The sequence below is a fragment of the Barbus barbus genome, assembly GCF_936440315.1.
Source record: "Barbus barbus genome assembly, chromosome: 31".
In the NCBI taxonomy this organism is placed as follows: domain Eukaryota; kingdom Metazoa; phylum Chordata; class Actinopteri; order Cypriniformes; family Cyprinidae; genus Barbus; species Barbus barbus.
In genome coordinates, this window is record NC_136759.1 from 28,431,407 (window position 1) to 28,446,727 (window position 15,321).

The following is a 15,321-nucleotide window of genomic DNA, read 5'->3' on the forward strand; positions in this document are numbered from 1 at the left end:
TTGAGCTTTCAAACACTCTCTCTATGAACATGAAGGGCTTCCCCCTGCAGCTCCGCATCCCACACACACACACTCTTCCCAAAAGGGAAGCAGCTCCTTCTCTCTCTCACACACACACACAACTTTAACCTGAATCCCTGCTGCACACTTTCTGTTTCACATGACCGTGATGAGCACTTCTTGTCATTTCTCTGTCATGTTGACCCAGTGTCGTAATGCTGCTGTCATTACAGTAAAACACCAACACTGTGACCCACAGCGTTCTGCTCTAGATTCACCTTACTTTTGCTAGAGCCGTATGAAAATCCCTTGATCTTTAAGACGGGACACTACAGGCAAAATAGTTTTTCATGCACTGGTCACTTTGGAGATTTTGAGCTGTTCTGCTTCCATAACTTGTCTTCTTTTAATATCTTCAGTGTCCATATTGCTCTATCTGCACCTGACTTTAATCATAATACATATCTTCACTTCAGCAGCACTATATATTAGCACTATATATATATATATAGAGAGAGAGAGAGAGAGCACTATCTATATTCTGAAGGGTTTTATGGAGGTTTGTTGTTAAATGTTGTGGTTTTATGGTTTGTTCATATATCATTCACATTGATTTATTTTTGTTGTTGTTGTTTTGCCTGTTTTCTGGCTGTTTGTGATTTATGGAGTGATAAAAAGAGAAATGCAAAATCCCCTCTGTAAAAACCTTTAATATGTCAGCAGAATCAAATGAGAATTTGGCCTGGCTTCATCCATGATGCATATTAAAACAACACTTCAGAACGTCTGTCATGCAAAACATTGCTCTCATTAACTGTGATGAATAAACTGCTGAATTATGGTGATATCTGTTAAGATGTGTACTGTTAGTTAGTAAGTTCAATGTTTCTGTGTCTTGCTTTAAGGAGAGAGTGATTTCCATATGATAGATGTAACGCCAGTCAATATTCTGACTTTAACTGTGGAATTGTATTCAATTCTTTGTAGAAAAAAGCACGTTTTTAATTTCAGCCATGTCGACTAAATCTGCAATCAGACATTTTTTATTTGTTACATTTTTATGTTGTTCTTCATGACATTTTATTGCTAAAACACAAAAATCCCATTTTTAATGTCCTAAATTGCAAGCAGTTGCAAACCACACAGAGCGTGAAGTGAAGCGCTCTAGTAACGTTCAGCTGGATCCTCGAGGCCAGTTTTCTGATGCCTCAGCAGTTCCTTTTCCTGCGCGTTTCACTGCTTTGTGTGACTCCTGGCGACATTGCTGCTGATGTCACCGCGGGTATTCCAGTGCTCTCACTGTGTGCTTTTCTCAAATCAACGCCGTTTTATTTATACAGCACATCCAAAACCATCAAAATCAACCAAAGTACTGTACACAAGAGCATAAACATAAAGCAGACATTCCCAGAGCGATTTCAAATACAGACATATCATCGTTCTACATTAGTAATGATTAAACTGACTGAAGCCTGACTGAGTTTCTGGGCTGAAATGTTTAACGGCAGTGCTTTGATTGAGTGAATAACAGCACTGCATATCCTCACAGGCTTCAGAGTGGAATGAACCTGCAGATCTGCTTCGTCAATGACAGCGGCAGCGACAAAGACAGCGATGCAGACGACAGCAAGACAGAGACCAGCCTGGACACACCGCTGTCTCCCATGGTACACACACACACACACACACTCATGGGTGATGTTTCCTCTAACAGAGGTCACAGAAACAGCGTCTTGAGACAGCACCATCCAGAATGCCCCTGAATTGGGGATGTTGTTCGCAAGCCTTGGCTTCCCAGCAGACATTACTGTAAGGTTACGGCTGAGTCAGAGAGGGTCACAGGCCAGAGAAATGACCCCACCTACACTGACCCTGTGCAATCATCATTCATCAGCACAATCATTATAACACACCTCAGCATCAACACTCATCAGTCACACACACACACACACATGTTGGTTTTTGTGGTTTATGGGGACTCTCCATAGGTGTAATGGTTGTTATACTGAACAAACTGTGTGTGCTATTGCCCTACACCAACCCTACACCTAAACTTAGCCCTCACAGGAGACTTTGTGCATTTTTAGATTTTCAAAAAAACACCATTTAGTATGTTTTTAAGCCTTTTGAATTACGGGGACATAGGCAGTGTCCTCATAAACCACCTTCATATTGTAATACCTCTGTCATACCCATGTCATTATACACATTTGTGTCCTCATAAACCACATAAACATGCACACACACACACACACACACACACACGCACACACTCTCTCACACACACACAGTTATATACAGTTAGATCAGTTATTGAATGTGAAAGCTCTTGTGAAAACAAGTGTACTTCAGCATCTGTATAAAAACAAGTGCTTCTTATAGAAATAATATACTTAAAAAACAATATAAGTAAGTGTGAACTGATGGTAATGTTTTCAGATACAGTTTTTTACAATCATTTTTGCACTAATAACAGAACCTTCATGTCATTTTTCAAAACTCTAGACACAAAACTCAAAACTTTATTTGATTTAAATTGATTTGATTGTTTGTTAATTATTTGTAACACAGGCTATCCAATGTTCAAAACTTTCCACATTGCGTTCATATCTTTAAAGAAGCCTTGCATTTGCAGAAGTATTGGTTCAAAAAACTAATTTATTATGAACTATCATAAGAACATTACTTTAGATCACCCACACACGATACCCACAGTTTCACTGTTTAGTTGTTAGTACAATCATTAAATATAGTTGTTCAAAACACATGATGCAGCTTTCATTATGGTTCTCCACATTCATACATCATTGTAATAGACCAGAGAGAAAAGTACAGACACTGGAATCATTAAACATTTGAAAATTATTGATGAAATAATCAACTCACAACAGGTTTAAAAAAAAAAAAAAAAAAAAAAAAATAGATAGATAAGAAAAGTCACAGTTCCTCACTGCTCTTCTGTTTTTATCAACCCTGTCTTGTGGATTTGGCCACAGGTTCTCATCCACATCATAATGGATGTTTTCATTAGTTAAACATCTTGGGGGAAAAAATCTTCCTGCATGGCAAATACAGGCCTGACATTGGTCTCCTCCTGTGATGTCATTGCACACATCATCTATATAGCCTGGAGAAGAGGGACTTGTTTGTGAGGAGCCTATTGTGAACCTTCCACCTCCATGTGGAGAAAAACTCCTCAGTTGGGTTACAGTAAGGAAAGGGGAGTATGGGGGTAAATACAAGCTGATAAACTGTGGATGAGCCTGAAACCATGATTGCTCTCAGTGCCATCGCTAGGAATTCTGGACCCATTGCACTGATTTTGCTATGGGGCCTCTCAAAATCACAGTCAGTGGGGGTTGGTCGGCCCCCAGCAAACATCATTCTGGGCCCCTCTCACCCGCTGGGCTCTCAAACTCTCCTCCATCTCTTGGCCTCCCTCATCCAGAAATATGAATGGCTTTCATCAGCTTCCAGCTCTATCACCCTCTAAAAAGCCATTTACTGTAGGAAAAACAAATACTGATAACAATGATATAGAATTTTAGGAGATTTTTTCTCCCAACAACAGGCATCTTGAAACTGAACATACTCAGTCCTCAGTTGCTTTCATAATCTAAACATTTAATATTGTTCATCATTTCCCATAAAAACTATGCTTCAAGAGTTATGCTACAGTTACGTAGCATTTTGAGCAGTTGTATCAACTGATAGTTAGATCATTATAATGAAATCAATAAACACTCAATACAGATGTAACGTGTGAGTTGAATTTTGAAATAGTAATACTTTGATGTTAAGTTGTGTCATTTTGAACCAGCGATTTTTACAAAAGATTTTACAAAAGATCGTTGGTTCATGTGTATTGTATCCAAGCATTTGAAAAAAGTCTTAAATGCTTTGAAAAATCATCAGTTGTGAATTATGTGTCATGTGAAAAATGACATGAAGGTTCTGTTATTAGTGCAAAAATATTGCAATTACATTGTAAAATCTGTAATTGCATGTTACAGTTTTTTTTCAAGATGTTTACACACAGTTTTTGAAACTATGGCTCCATTTCTCAAAACTCTACACACAAAACCACAAAACACACTTCTTTGAAAACTGTTATAACTCTTCTAAAAATGGTATTTTGTCATAGTAACTACACAAACATAAAATAATTAGCCACATACACGCCAAACTACACACAGATGTGAAAAATGTAAAACACTGCTCTCGTGTGTCTTTTGCTTGTTCAGAGTGCAGTGGAGCACAGCACTCACACAATACTGTACATGCATATGCACATATACATTGTATATAGAGTATGTACGACTGTATGAATTTTACACAGTTGTGCAACTGAATTGAATCAATACTGAACTGAATTGAGCTGTAGAATGACACTATTGGCTTGTTGGAGCTGCTTTACAGCAGGATGTGAACACTGTAAAAAAAAAAAAATCTGTAGTTTTTACAAAATAATTTTGGCAGCTGTGGTTGCCATATAAAACTGTAATTTACAAACAAGGAAATTTGAATGTAAACCAGTAAATTCAACAACACACACTGCTGGTAAAATCTGTTTTGTACCTTTAACATACTGACAACCACCATAATAATGCAGGTGGTAAAAGAGAAAGCCACATGAAGAATCAAAGCTCATTACATTTAGCTTCGCCACAAGCAGAAGTACACTGTAAAAAACTGACCGTGAATTTAAAAAGACTGTAAAAATGCTACAGTAAAAACCTGGTTAACGGTAAGTTCCCCTACTATATCCACCTTTTTCTTCAGCTTGGAAGTAAGCCTATGTGCGAGACTTCCGGTTCATTTCTTCCGCTGCTATCAGGAAATAACGAGAACAATAACAACATGCAGTAAATGGTAAAACTGTTTGCACTACAAACCAGTGTGTTCATAATTAAGATTATACGTTAAATATAGTAAGACACACCAATTGTCAATATCAAGCAGCAAAAGTAGCTTGACGCGGATGAAAGCGGAAGCTATACCCATAGAATTTACAAATGGGTCCCTAACAAACTAGTTAGGGAACTCAGGCAGGCAAATGGGAACAGGGAGAAAACTAAGCAAAAACACAAGCAACATCTGACAATTATCTGCAAGTACAGTGTTTATAAAGGCATTATGTTTATAAAGGCATTTTTTCTTTTTTTACTTATAATTTTTTTGCACAAAATAAATAATGGGGAAGTCGTGGCCTAATGGTTAGAGAGTTGGACTCGTGATCCAAAGGTTGCGGGTTCGAGTCTCCGGCCGGCAGGAATTGTAGGTGGGGGGAGTGAATGTCCAGCGCTCTCTCCACCTTCAATACCACGACTGAGGTGCCCTTGAGCAAGACACCGAACCCCCAACTGCTCCCCGGGCGCCACAGCATAAAATGGCTGCCCACTGCTCCGGGTGTGTGTTCACGGTGTGTGTGTGTTCACTGCTGTGTGTGTGTGTGTGTGTGTGTTCACTGCTGTGTGTGTGCACGTTGGATGGGTTAAATGCAGAGCACGAATTCCGAGTATGGGTCACCATACTTGGCTGAATGTCACTTCACTTCACTAAATAAATATGTGGAAAAAATATTATTTTCATCCCCCATTCTGACCCTCTGTCTAAGACGAGTTGTTTTTAAGGGGTGGGTCCTTTAAGGCTTGTCTGTAATTCTTGTCAGTAAAAGTAGTTTTACCGCAAACATTTTACATTACATTTTACATTTTAGTCATTTAGCAGACGCTTTTATCCAAAGCGACTTACAAATGAGGACAATGGAAGCAATCAAAATCAACAAAAGAGCAATGATACAAGTGCTATAACAAGTCTCAGTTAGCTTAATGCAGTACATGTAGCAAGTTTTTTTCTTTACTATATAATAAATAAAAAGAAAACAAATAGATAGAATACAAAAAGATTAGAAGATATTTTTTGTTAGTTTTTTTTTTTTTTTTAAGAATAGAGAGGGCTAGAAATAGAGGGTCAAATAAAGATGGAAAAGATGTGTTTTTAGCCGATTATTGAATCCCAGTTGCTGGGATTGAGTTGGGCAGGTCATTCCACCAGGAGGAAACATTTAATTTAAAAGTCAGTGAAAGTGATTTTGTGCCTCTTTGGGATGGCACAATAAAGCGACGTTCACTTGCAGAATGCAAGCTTCTAGAGGCACATAAGTCTGAAATAATGAATTTAGGTAAAGGGGTGCAGAGCCAGTGGTGGTTTTGTAGGCAAACATTAATGCCTTGAATTGTATGCGAGCAGCTATTGGTAGCCAGTGCAAATTGATGAACAGAGGTGTGACGTGCATTATTTTTGGTCCTTTAAAAATGTATCTTGGTGCCGCGTTCTGGATTAATTGTAGAGGTTTGATAGAACTAGCTGGAAGACCTGCCAAGAGAGCATTACAATAGTCCAGCCTGGACAGAAAAAGAGCCTGAACAAGGAGATGTGAAGCATGTTCCGAAAGAAAGGGCCTGATCTTCTTGATGTTGAATAAAGCAGATCTGCAAGACCGGCAGTTTTAGCAATGTAGTCTGAGAAATTCAACTTATCATCAATTACAACTCCAAGGTTTCTGGCTGTTGTTGAAGGAGTTATGGTTGATGTGCCTAAATGGATGGTGAAATTGTGATGAAACGATGGGTTTGATGGAACCACAAGCAGTTCCGTCTTGGTAAGGTTGAGTTGAAGGTGATGGTCCTTCATCCAGCAAGAAATGTCTGTTAGACAAGCTGAGATGCGAGCAGCTATCGTCGGATCATCAGGATGGAATGAGAGAGAGTGATATGAAAAGCCATGTTTATGAATGACAGAACCTAGTGATGTCATGTAGACAGAGAAGAGAAGTGGTACAAGAACTGAGCCCTGAGGCACCCCAGTAGTTAGATGTTGCGACTTGGACACTTCACCTCTCCAAGATACCTTGAAGGACCTATCTGAGAGGTAAGACTCAAACCACTGGAGTGCGGTTCCTGAGATGCCCTTTGCCAATAGGGTTGACAGGAGGATCAAAAAGCAGCGTGTCAAAAGCAGTGGACAGATCCAGCAAGATAAGTAATGAAGACTTAGAAGCCACTCTTGCAAGTCTTAGGGCTTCAACAACTGAGAGCAAAGCAGTCTAGGTGGAATGTCGACTTCTGAGACCAGACTGGTTGCTGTCGAGGAGGTTGTTCTGTGTGAGAAAGGTAGAGACTTGGTTGAACACAGCTCGTTCAAGTGTTTTTGCAATGGAAGGAAGAAGGGAAACTGGTCTGTAGCTCTCTAAAAGAGATGGGTTAAGGGTGGGTTTGTTAAGTAGTGTCTTAAGCCTGTCTAAATTCTGAGGGATGTGTTAATGATGTGAGAGAGTGCAGGTACAACTGCAGGAGAAATGGCTTGAAGGAGATGAGATGGAATAGGATCAAGGAAGCGAAGATGAAACCATAGCAGATAGCTGGGAGGGTGAGAGTGAGCGTAGGTTATGTCGAAAGATGACATGTGGAGGGGTATGTGATGTGTCAGGAACCATGTTGAGTTTAAGAGTGAGGAGGAAGTGATCCGGGGTGTGCAGTGGAGTAACCAGCACATGATCAGTGAAGCAGTGACGTGTGTAAATAAGGTCCAGTTGATTGCCTGATTTGTGAGTAGCCAGTTAACACTCTCTTGAGATCAAAAGAGGCAAGCAAAGTGTGGAAGTCTGCAGCCTGGGGTTTATCTAGGTGGATGTTGAAGTTTCCAAGCATAACTAGGGGAGTACCATCCTCAGGAAAGGTTGAGAGCAGCACATCTAATTCATCCAAGAAGTTACCTTGTGGTCCTGGGGGTCGATAAACAACTACAAAATGAATTTTAAAAGGGTGAGTAATAGAGACTGAATGTGATTCAAAGGAACTGTTAATACCCACAGAGGGTAAAGGAATAAATCTCCAATCATTAGAGATGAGCAGACCAGTACCTCCACCTCTTCCAGTCGGATGGGGAGTGTGGGAAAATGAGAAATTATTGGAGAGTGCTGCAGGAGTAGCAGTGTCCTCTGGAAACAGTATCAACGCCCCCTTGCTTTTGTGTTTGGCAACATAATCAAAATAAAACGGTCCTTTCCAGACAAAGCATTATGAAATCATTTACTTACGGATTATGATGCAGATCTAGTACCACTTCATGTCTTAAATGTTTCTTTGTGAACTCTCCATGACACTGTGCCTCGTTTACAAAACAAAATGCTCCGATCAATCCTCAGACACGATCCGGGGTGCCATTAATGCCACTCGAGTGGTGGACTGTGCATCTGTGAACGTGCATCTGTATACTGTATCCAGTGTAGACAAGATAGCGGCTGTGATTGTGATTTCTATTTGATTTAATGCGACGCAACACTCGCATTCAGCGTGATCAAGTGTTAAGTGACTGAGTGCCAGTGGGCGGGGCCTATGGTGAGAAGATGGCTATTCGTCGATGTCTTGCTCTGGAGGCGTGTTTAAGCAAATGTTTGTGCCCCTGTGACGTCACCTTGCACCTCGGATCCAAAACAAGCCATTTTTGGAGCTTGATTAAATAAATTCTTTGCTTATAATGAGAAAGATGTTTTAATCTATGAAACCTCTTATATGCCAAATGATCAAGGCAATTTGATTTCTCATGTCATGACCTCTTTAAGATTTGAATACATTACAAGTGCACACTCAATAAAAAGTTTTTCACAGGGGTTCATGTCAAATGTCACACATTTTTTCTTTTACTGACACTCAAATAAAACTTTAATAATTGCATTTATAAGCACTAATGTTCAAATCTCTGGCTTCATTATCCAGCAAACACTGAGTTACAGTGGATCCAAAATCAGAGACTGTGTCAAAACTCTGGGACGTAGAAATAAACAAAGCTTTAGGATTTTAAATGATAACATTTAATGTTAATTTGTAAAATGAGGCAGGACAATTTTAAAGTGTCTTATCAAAAGAAAGCATGGATCGTCTCAGATCATTTCGGAGAACAGGATCATCAGGGTTTGAGTTTGTTATGCAGATGTTGTATATACTGTTGTATAACACAATCAAATCGTTTCCACTGTATGCTGAGCTTCACTGGCTCCAGATGGAGAGCGGCCTAATACAGTGGTGTGAAAAAGTGTTGGCCCCCTTCCTGATTTAGTTTTTTTTGGGGGTTTTTTTGTATGTTTGTCACACTTTAATGTTTCAGATTATCAAACAAATTTAAATATTAATCAAAGATAACACAAGTAAACACAACATGCAGTTTTTGAATGAAGTTTTTTATTATGAAGGGAAAACAAAATCCAAACCCACATGGCCCTGTGTGAAAAAGTGCTTGCCCCCTAAACCTAATAACTGGTTGGGCCACCCTTAGCAGCAACAACTGCAATCAAGCGTTTGTGATAACTTGCAATTAGTCTGTTACAGCGCTGTGGAGGAATTTTGGCCCACTCATCTTGGCAGAATTGTTGTAATTCAGCCACATTGGAGGGTTTTCAAGCATGCTGGCATGCCACAGCATCTCAATAGGATTCAGGTCAGGACTTTGACTAGGCCACTCCAAAGTCTTCATTTTGTTTTTCTTCAGCCATTCAGAGGTGGATTTGCTGGTGTGTTTTGGATCATTGTCCTGCTGCAGAACCCAAGTTCGCTTCAGCTTGAAGTCACAAACAGATGGCCAGACATTGTCCTTCAGGATTTTTTGGTAGACAACTGAATTCATGTTTCCATTTATCACAGCAAGTCTTCCAGGTCCTGAAGCAGCAAAACAGCCCCAGACCATCACACTACCACCACCATATTTTACTGTTGGTATGATGTTCTTTTTACGCTAGATGTAATGGGACACACACCTTCCAAAAAGTTCAACTTTTGTCTCGTCAGTCCACAGAGTATTTTCCCAAAAGTCTTGGGGATCATCAAGATGTTTTCTGGCAAAACTGAGACGAGCCTTTATGTTCTTTTTGCTCAGCAGCGTTTTTCGTCTTGGAACTCTGCCATGCAGGCCATTTTTGCCCAGTCTCTTTCTTATGGTGGAGTCATGAACACTGACCTTAACTGAGGCAAGTGAGGCCTGCAGTTCTTTAGATGTTGTTGTGGGGTCTTTTGTGACCTCTTGGATGAGTCATGAGTCATTGGATGGGGTAATTTTGGTCGGCCGGCCACCCCTGGGAAGGTTCACCACTGTTCAATGTTTTCTCCATTTGTGGATAATGGCTCTCACTGTGGTTCGCTGGAGTCCCAAAGCTTTAGAAATGACTTTCTAAATTTGCAAAAAAAAATCTAAATACTGAGAAAATCATCTTTAAAGTTGTCCAAATGAAGTTCTCAGCAATGCATATTACTAAACAAAAATGAAGTTTTGATATATTTACGGTAGGAAATTTACAAAATATCTTCATGGAACATGATCTTTACTTAATAACCTAATGATTTTTACCATAAAAGAAAAATGGATAATTTTGGCCCATATAATGTATTGTTGGCTATTGCTACAAATATACATGTGCTACTTAAGACTGCTTTTGTGCTCCAGCGTCATATTTGTGTTCTGTTCTCTCTGTCCATCTGTCCTCAGAGCAAACAGAGCTCGTCCTACTCAGACAGAGACACCACGGAGGACGACTCAGAGTCTCTGGAGGACATGGACTTCTTGAGCCGACAGAAGAAGCTGCAGGCCGAGGCCAAGCTGGCTCTCGCGATGGCCAAACCCATGGCCAAGATGCAGGTGGAGGTGGAGAAGCAGAACCGTAAGAAGTCTCCTGTGGCGGACCTGGTAGGTGTACTTCACTCTGAACCACAGCGGTGAGGAACTCCAGCCAGTGCTAGTGAGAGCCGATCGCTCAAAAACAAAGAGTCATTGATTACAGAAAGATGTCAGTCAGTCAGTCAGTGTTGGGAAGGTTATTTTGGAAATGTAACAGGTTACAGATTACAAGTTACCTTATCTAAAATGGAATAAGTAGTGTAACTTTTTCAATTACTTTATTAAAGTAACTGATTACATTTTGATTACTTTTCTAAATTTCTACTGTTTTTAACTCTTAATCATTTTCAGACATTTAAAGCAGGCAGGGTTAACCTTACAGAAGAACTCAGCACTGATTACTGTCAGACTGCAACAATCCTTCATCACTTGAATTAAGATTATAATCATTTCGTTTTAAAGCACAGCCACCACTAAATCAGACTTTAGCACCTCTTTTTACTTTGAGATCATTCTGAGGTTAAATACAGATTTAAAACCATAACAAGAAATAGTTTAATAGCTATCATACTGCTTTTTTTATCAAATCTTTGCATGCAGGAAACACTGGCGTCTAACAATGGCTTGGAAAACAAAAAACTTAAAAAAATAAAAATCTTTAAAAAATAAAATAAAAAAAGTCACATAAACCTATTAAATAGAAAATAAAACAGTTATCGAAATATGTGTATTATTTATATGATCGAAAATACAGTAATATTGTGAAATATTATTGTAATTTATAGTATTTTTGTCTTATTGTAATATACTATATTTCTGTGATGCAGCGCTGAATTTTCATCAGCCATTACTCCAGTCTTCAGAAATCATTCTAATATGCTGATTTATTATCAGTGTTGAAACTGTTGGGGTGCTTCATATTTTTTTGGAACCTGTTATACTTTTTTCTTTGATTCTTTGTTGAATAAAAATTGTATTTAATAGGAACATTTATTAAAAATATAAATCTTTTCTAGCAATGCAAGTCTTTACTGTCACTTTTTATACATTGTAGTATTAATTTCTTTTAAAAAAAAAATTACTGACCCCAAACTTTTGAATAGTAGTGTATATTGTAACACAAAATTTATATTTTGAATAAGCACTGTTCTTTTGAACTTTTTATTTATAAAAGAAAAAAGTATCACAGGTCCCAAAAAATACTAAGCAGAGATAACTGTTTCCAACATGGATAATAAATCAGTATATTATTATGATTTCTGAAGATCATGTGACACTGAAGACTGGAGTAATGATGCTGAAAATACAGCTGCAGATCACAGAAATACATTACAGTTTAACACATATTCACATAGAAAACAACTGTTTTAAATTGCAATAATATTTCACAAAATTACTTTTTTTCTATATTTTTGATCAAAAAGATGTAGCCTTGATGAGCAGAAGAAAATTCTTTAAAAAACATAAAAAATCTTACTGATCCCAAACTTTTGAACAGCAGTGTATATTATTTCTGTAATAAGTACTCTTTTTAAAAGTATGCTAAACTGTATTTTACATATGGAAAAATGCATATATATATATATATTAGTGCTGTCAAATGATTAATCGCATCCAAAATAAAAGTTTTTGTTTACATAATATATGTGTGTATACTGTGTATATTTGTTATGTATATAAGAATATAAAATATAAGAATATAAATGTATATACATGTAAATATTTTCAAAATATATACTGTATGTTTGTGTATTCATATATACATAATAAATATACACAGTATACACACATATATTATCTAAACAAAAACTTTTATTTTGGATGCGATTAATTGTTTGACAGCACTAATATAAATGTCTTTATGTTTTAGGGTTGAATGAGTAGTCTGTGGTGTCTTTACACAGATGGAATATTATCATGACACACTATAGGTGACGTGTATTGGTCAGTTTATATATAGATATACAATCAAAACAGTAATGGTGATATAAGCAGAGTTCCAGGAGAAGGAGTGACTGAACGCCTCCACTCCACCGCTGAACTGAAGAAACTGTGACACACACTGCAGGAAGCAGATGCTTTAGCCTCTTCCTCGAAACTCTGGAGTGACACCATGAAGAGCGAGCACCTCACGTCAGGCTTACGCCACAGGGGGACGCTCAGGGGGGAATTCTCCCGCAGCTTGAGAAACACACGCATGCAGCGTAAAACACTGCCCACAGAGAGACGGACATCGAAACTGTGGCGTGATGCACTCTCAGAGGGCATCTGCTGAGCTCACTGCCAGCTCCTCCAGCGCTGCTGCACATGAGAACAAAACTGACCTTTGCTCTGACAATTCCTTCCAAACACATCGGGGCTCTGGTGCTGTCTCTCGGGACAGCCCACCCTTAGATCACCTCCTCTCAACTTGCTGAGGAGTGACTATATGTGACCCTGGACCACAAAACCAGTCATAAGGGTCAATTTTTTGAAATTGAGATTTATACATCATCTGAAATAAATAATCTGAATAAATAAACTGAATAAATAATCTTTCCATTGATGTATGGTTTGTTATGATCAGACAATATTTGTCTGAGATACAACTATTAGAAAATCTGGAATCTGAGGGAGCAAAAAAATCTAAATATTGAGAAAATCTCCTTTAAAGTTGTTCAAATGAAGTTCTTAGCAATGCATATTACTAATCAAAAATGAAGTTTTGATATATTTACAGTAGGAAATTTACAAAATATCTTCATGGAACATGATCTTTACTTAATATCCTAATGATTTTTGGCATAAAAAAAAAATCAATCATTTTGACCCATACAATGTATTTTTGGCTATTACCCCAGCGACTTAACACTGGTGTTGTGCTGCAGGGTCAGATCAGGTCTGTATAACACCACGTCACATCAGAGCTGTTACTCTGTCGTGTGTTAGAGTTGGGTCAGCATCCACAGCTCCTGTCTGTATGCTAGGGTCACGTCCATTCTCAGACTCAGATTGCAGTGCTGAATTGTCCAGGGCCTGTAGATGATGCAACAACATGCAACTCTCATTTACACATTTTTATCAGTCATAACTTGAAACTTTCACACACACTGTCACATGGCGTATACAGTACTTTTGTGTCAAAACTGAAGACTTTGGGATTGAGACAGCAGGAAAATCCGATTTTATCATATATCCACATACACCTCTGTTAAAGCATTTGATTCTTTCATATATATATCAGATGTCTTATCAACTTGCCATTGAAACTTGGACACCTGAACACACTTGAACCACTTTTAGTCAAGTCACATTCATTTTTGTAGTGCTTTATGCAATACAGATTATTTTAAAGCAGGTTTAGAAACAACCAGGAAAATAACAGTGTTGCAAAATGAAACGTATTCACTTTTAGCTATACGCGTCGCTACAGAAAGCAATAGTGTTATTATTCAGATCAGATGAGATCAAGTTTGGTTTTCATCTCGTAATATCAGTGCAGGCAAACCTATAATATTACTGAATATTAATTCAAAGAAATTCGCCTTCCAGTTTCCTGCATATGAGAGTTAATCTGGGATTATTATTTTTGTAATAATATATTGATACTAAAGCCTTAAAACTTGCAACAACCTGTATCTAATATCAAACCACATGTCTCAAACTTGCAAAGCAGAAGTGATTTTTCCTCTCTTCTAGCGAGTGTGAGTCCTCTTTGTCTTTTAATGATATGAAATCATGACTCATGCGTTTAACTCTTCACTTCTGGGTCCCTGCAGTTGACTTTAGAGCAGGATTAATCTGACTCTTACAGTTACACAGAAGCATTCATGTAGCCTCGCTTCACTGGCTGCAGAGTTAACATTCCCTTCACAAACTAGAGTATAAGCCCAGCTCATTATTGTCTTACGGCGCTCATATCTGTCTAAAATGGGGAAACACATCTGAATAGGAACCAGGTCAAAGCTAGTGAACGAATGCGAAAGTAAAACTGCAGTGTGTCAGAATGAAGCGAGTCCTCCTGGGAACTTCAGATGGGTGATTTACCTGAAGAATTACCATGTGTGATACTGGTATTTGTAATGTGAAAAACCTGCTTTAGTTTCTGTTAATGCTTAATTTTATTCATTACTCCTTCACTATCATAACACCATAATTAGAAATAATAATAACCCATGATTCTCTGGAATAGCTGACTGTGATTGGTCAGTGGTGATGATAAACTGAATAACTGACCGCTGATTTATTACATAGATTAAACAGATGAAAGCATTATATAGCATCCGTTACTTGTGAGGTGTGTGATACAACCTAAAGCATTACCACAATAAAGTTATTTCCAAACAATATATAAAACCTGTTCAAACACAGCATCGTGTTATTATAATCCTGCCTCGAATCAGACACGCTATAACTGATGTGTATTTCTCAAGAAATGAATGATCATTAAATCGGGAAAATCAGTGTGAGAGGCTCGTTTTCACTCAAGACATCTGAATGTCATTTTATTTCTGAGAATTGTTTCTCTAAATCCCTCTTACTTTTGTGCATTTCATGAATGCTTTCTGAGAATCAGTTACTCGTGCTTAGAGCAAAACTCAACCTGATCTCAATACTCTCACTTTGAACAGTACTGACCATCTCTAAACAGAGCAAAACAACCTATATTGAAAT

At 38.2% G+C, this 15,321-nt stretch overlaps 1 protein-coding gene across 3 annotated transcripts in view; it reads left to right on the top strand.

Moving 5' to 3' along the window:
* LOC306850988 (schwannomin-interacting protein 1-like) overlaps nucleotides 1-15,321 on the top strand; it is a 250,253-nt gene that overhangs the window by 231,571 nt on the left and 3,361 nt on the right. For all 3 annotated transcript variants that reach the window (XM_079386982.1, XM_079386983.1, XM_079386984.1), the window contains 2 exons: nucleotides 1,550-1,667; nucleotides 10,540-10,737. In XM_079386982.1, the coding sequence (XP_079243108.1) occupies nucleotides 1,550-1,667; nucleotides 10,540-10,737 (316 nt within the window). The remainder of the gene's footprint in view (nucleotides 1-1,549; nucleotides 1,668-10,539; nucleotides 10,738-15,321) is intronic.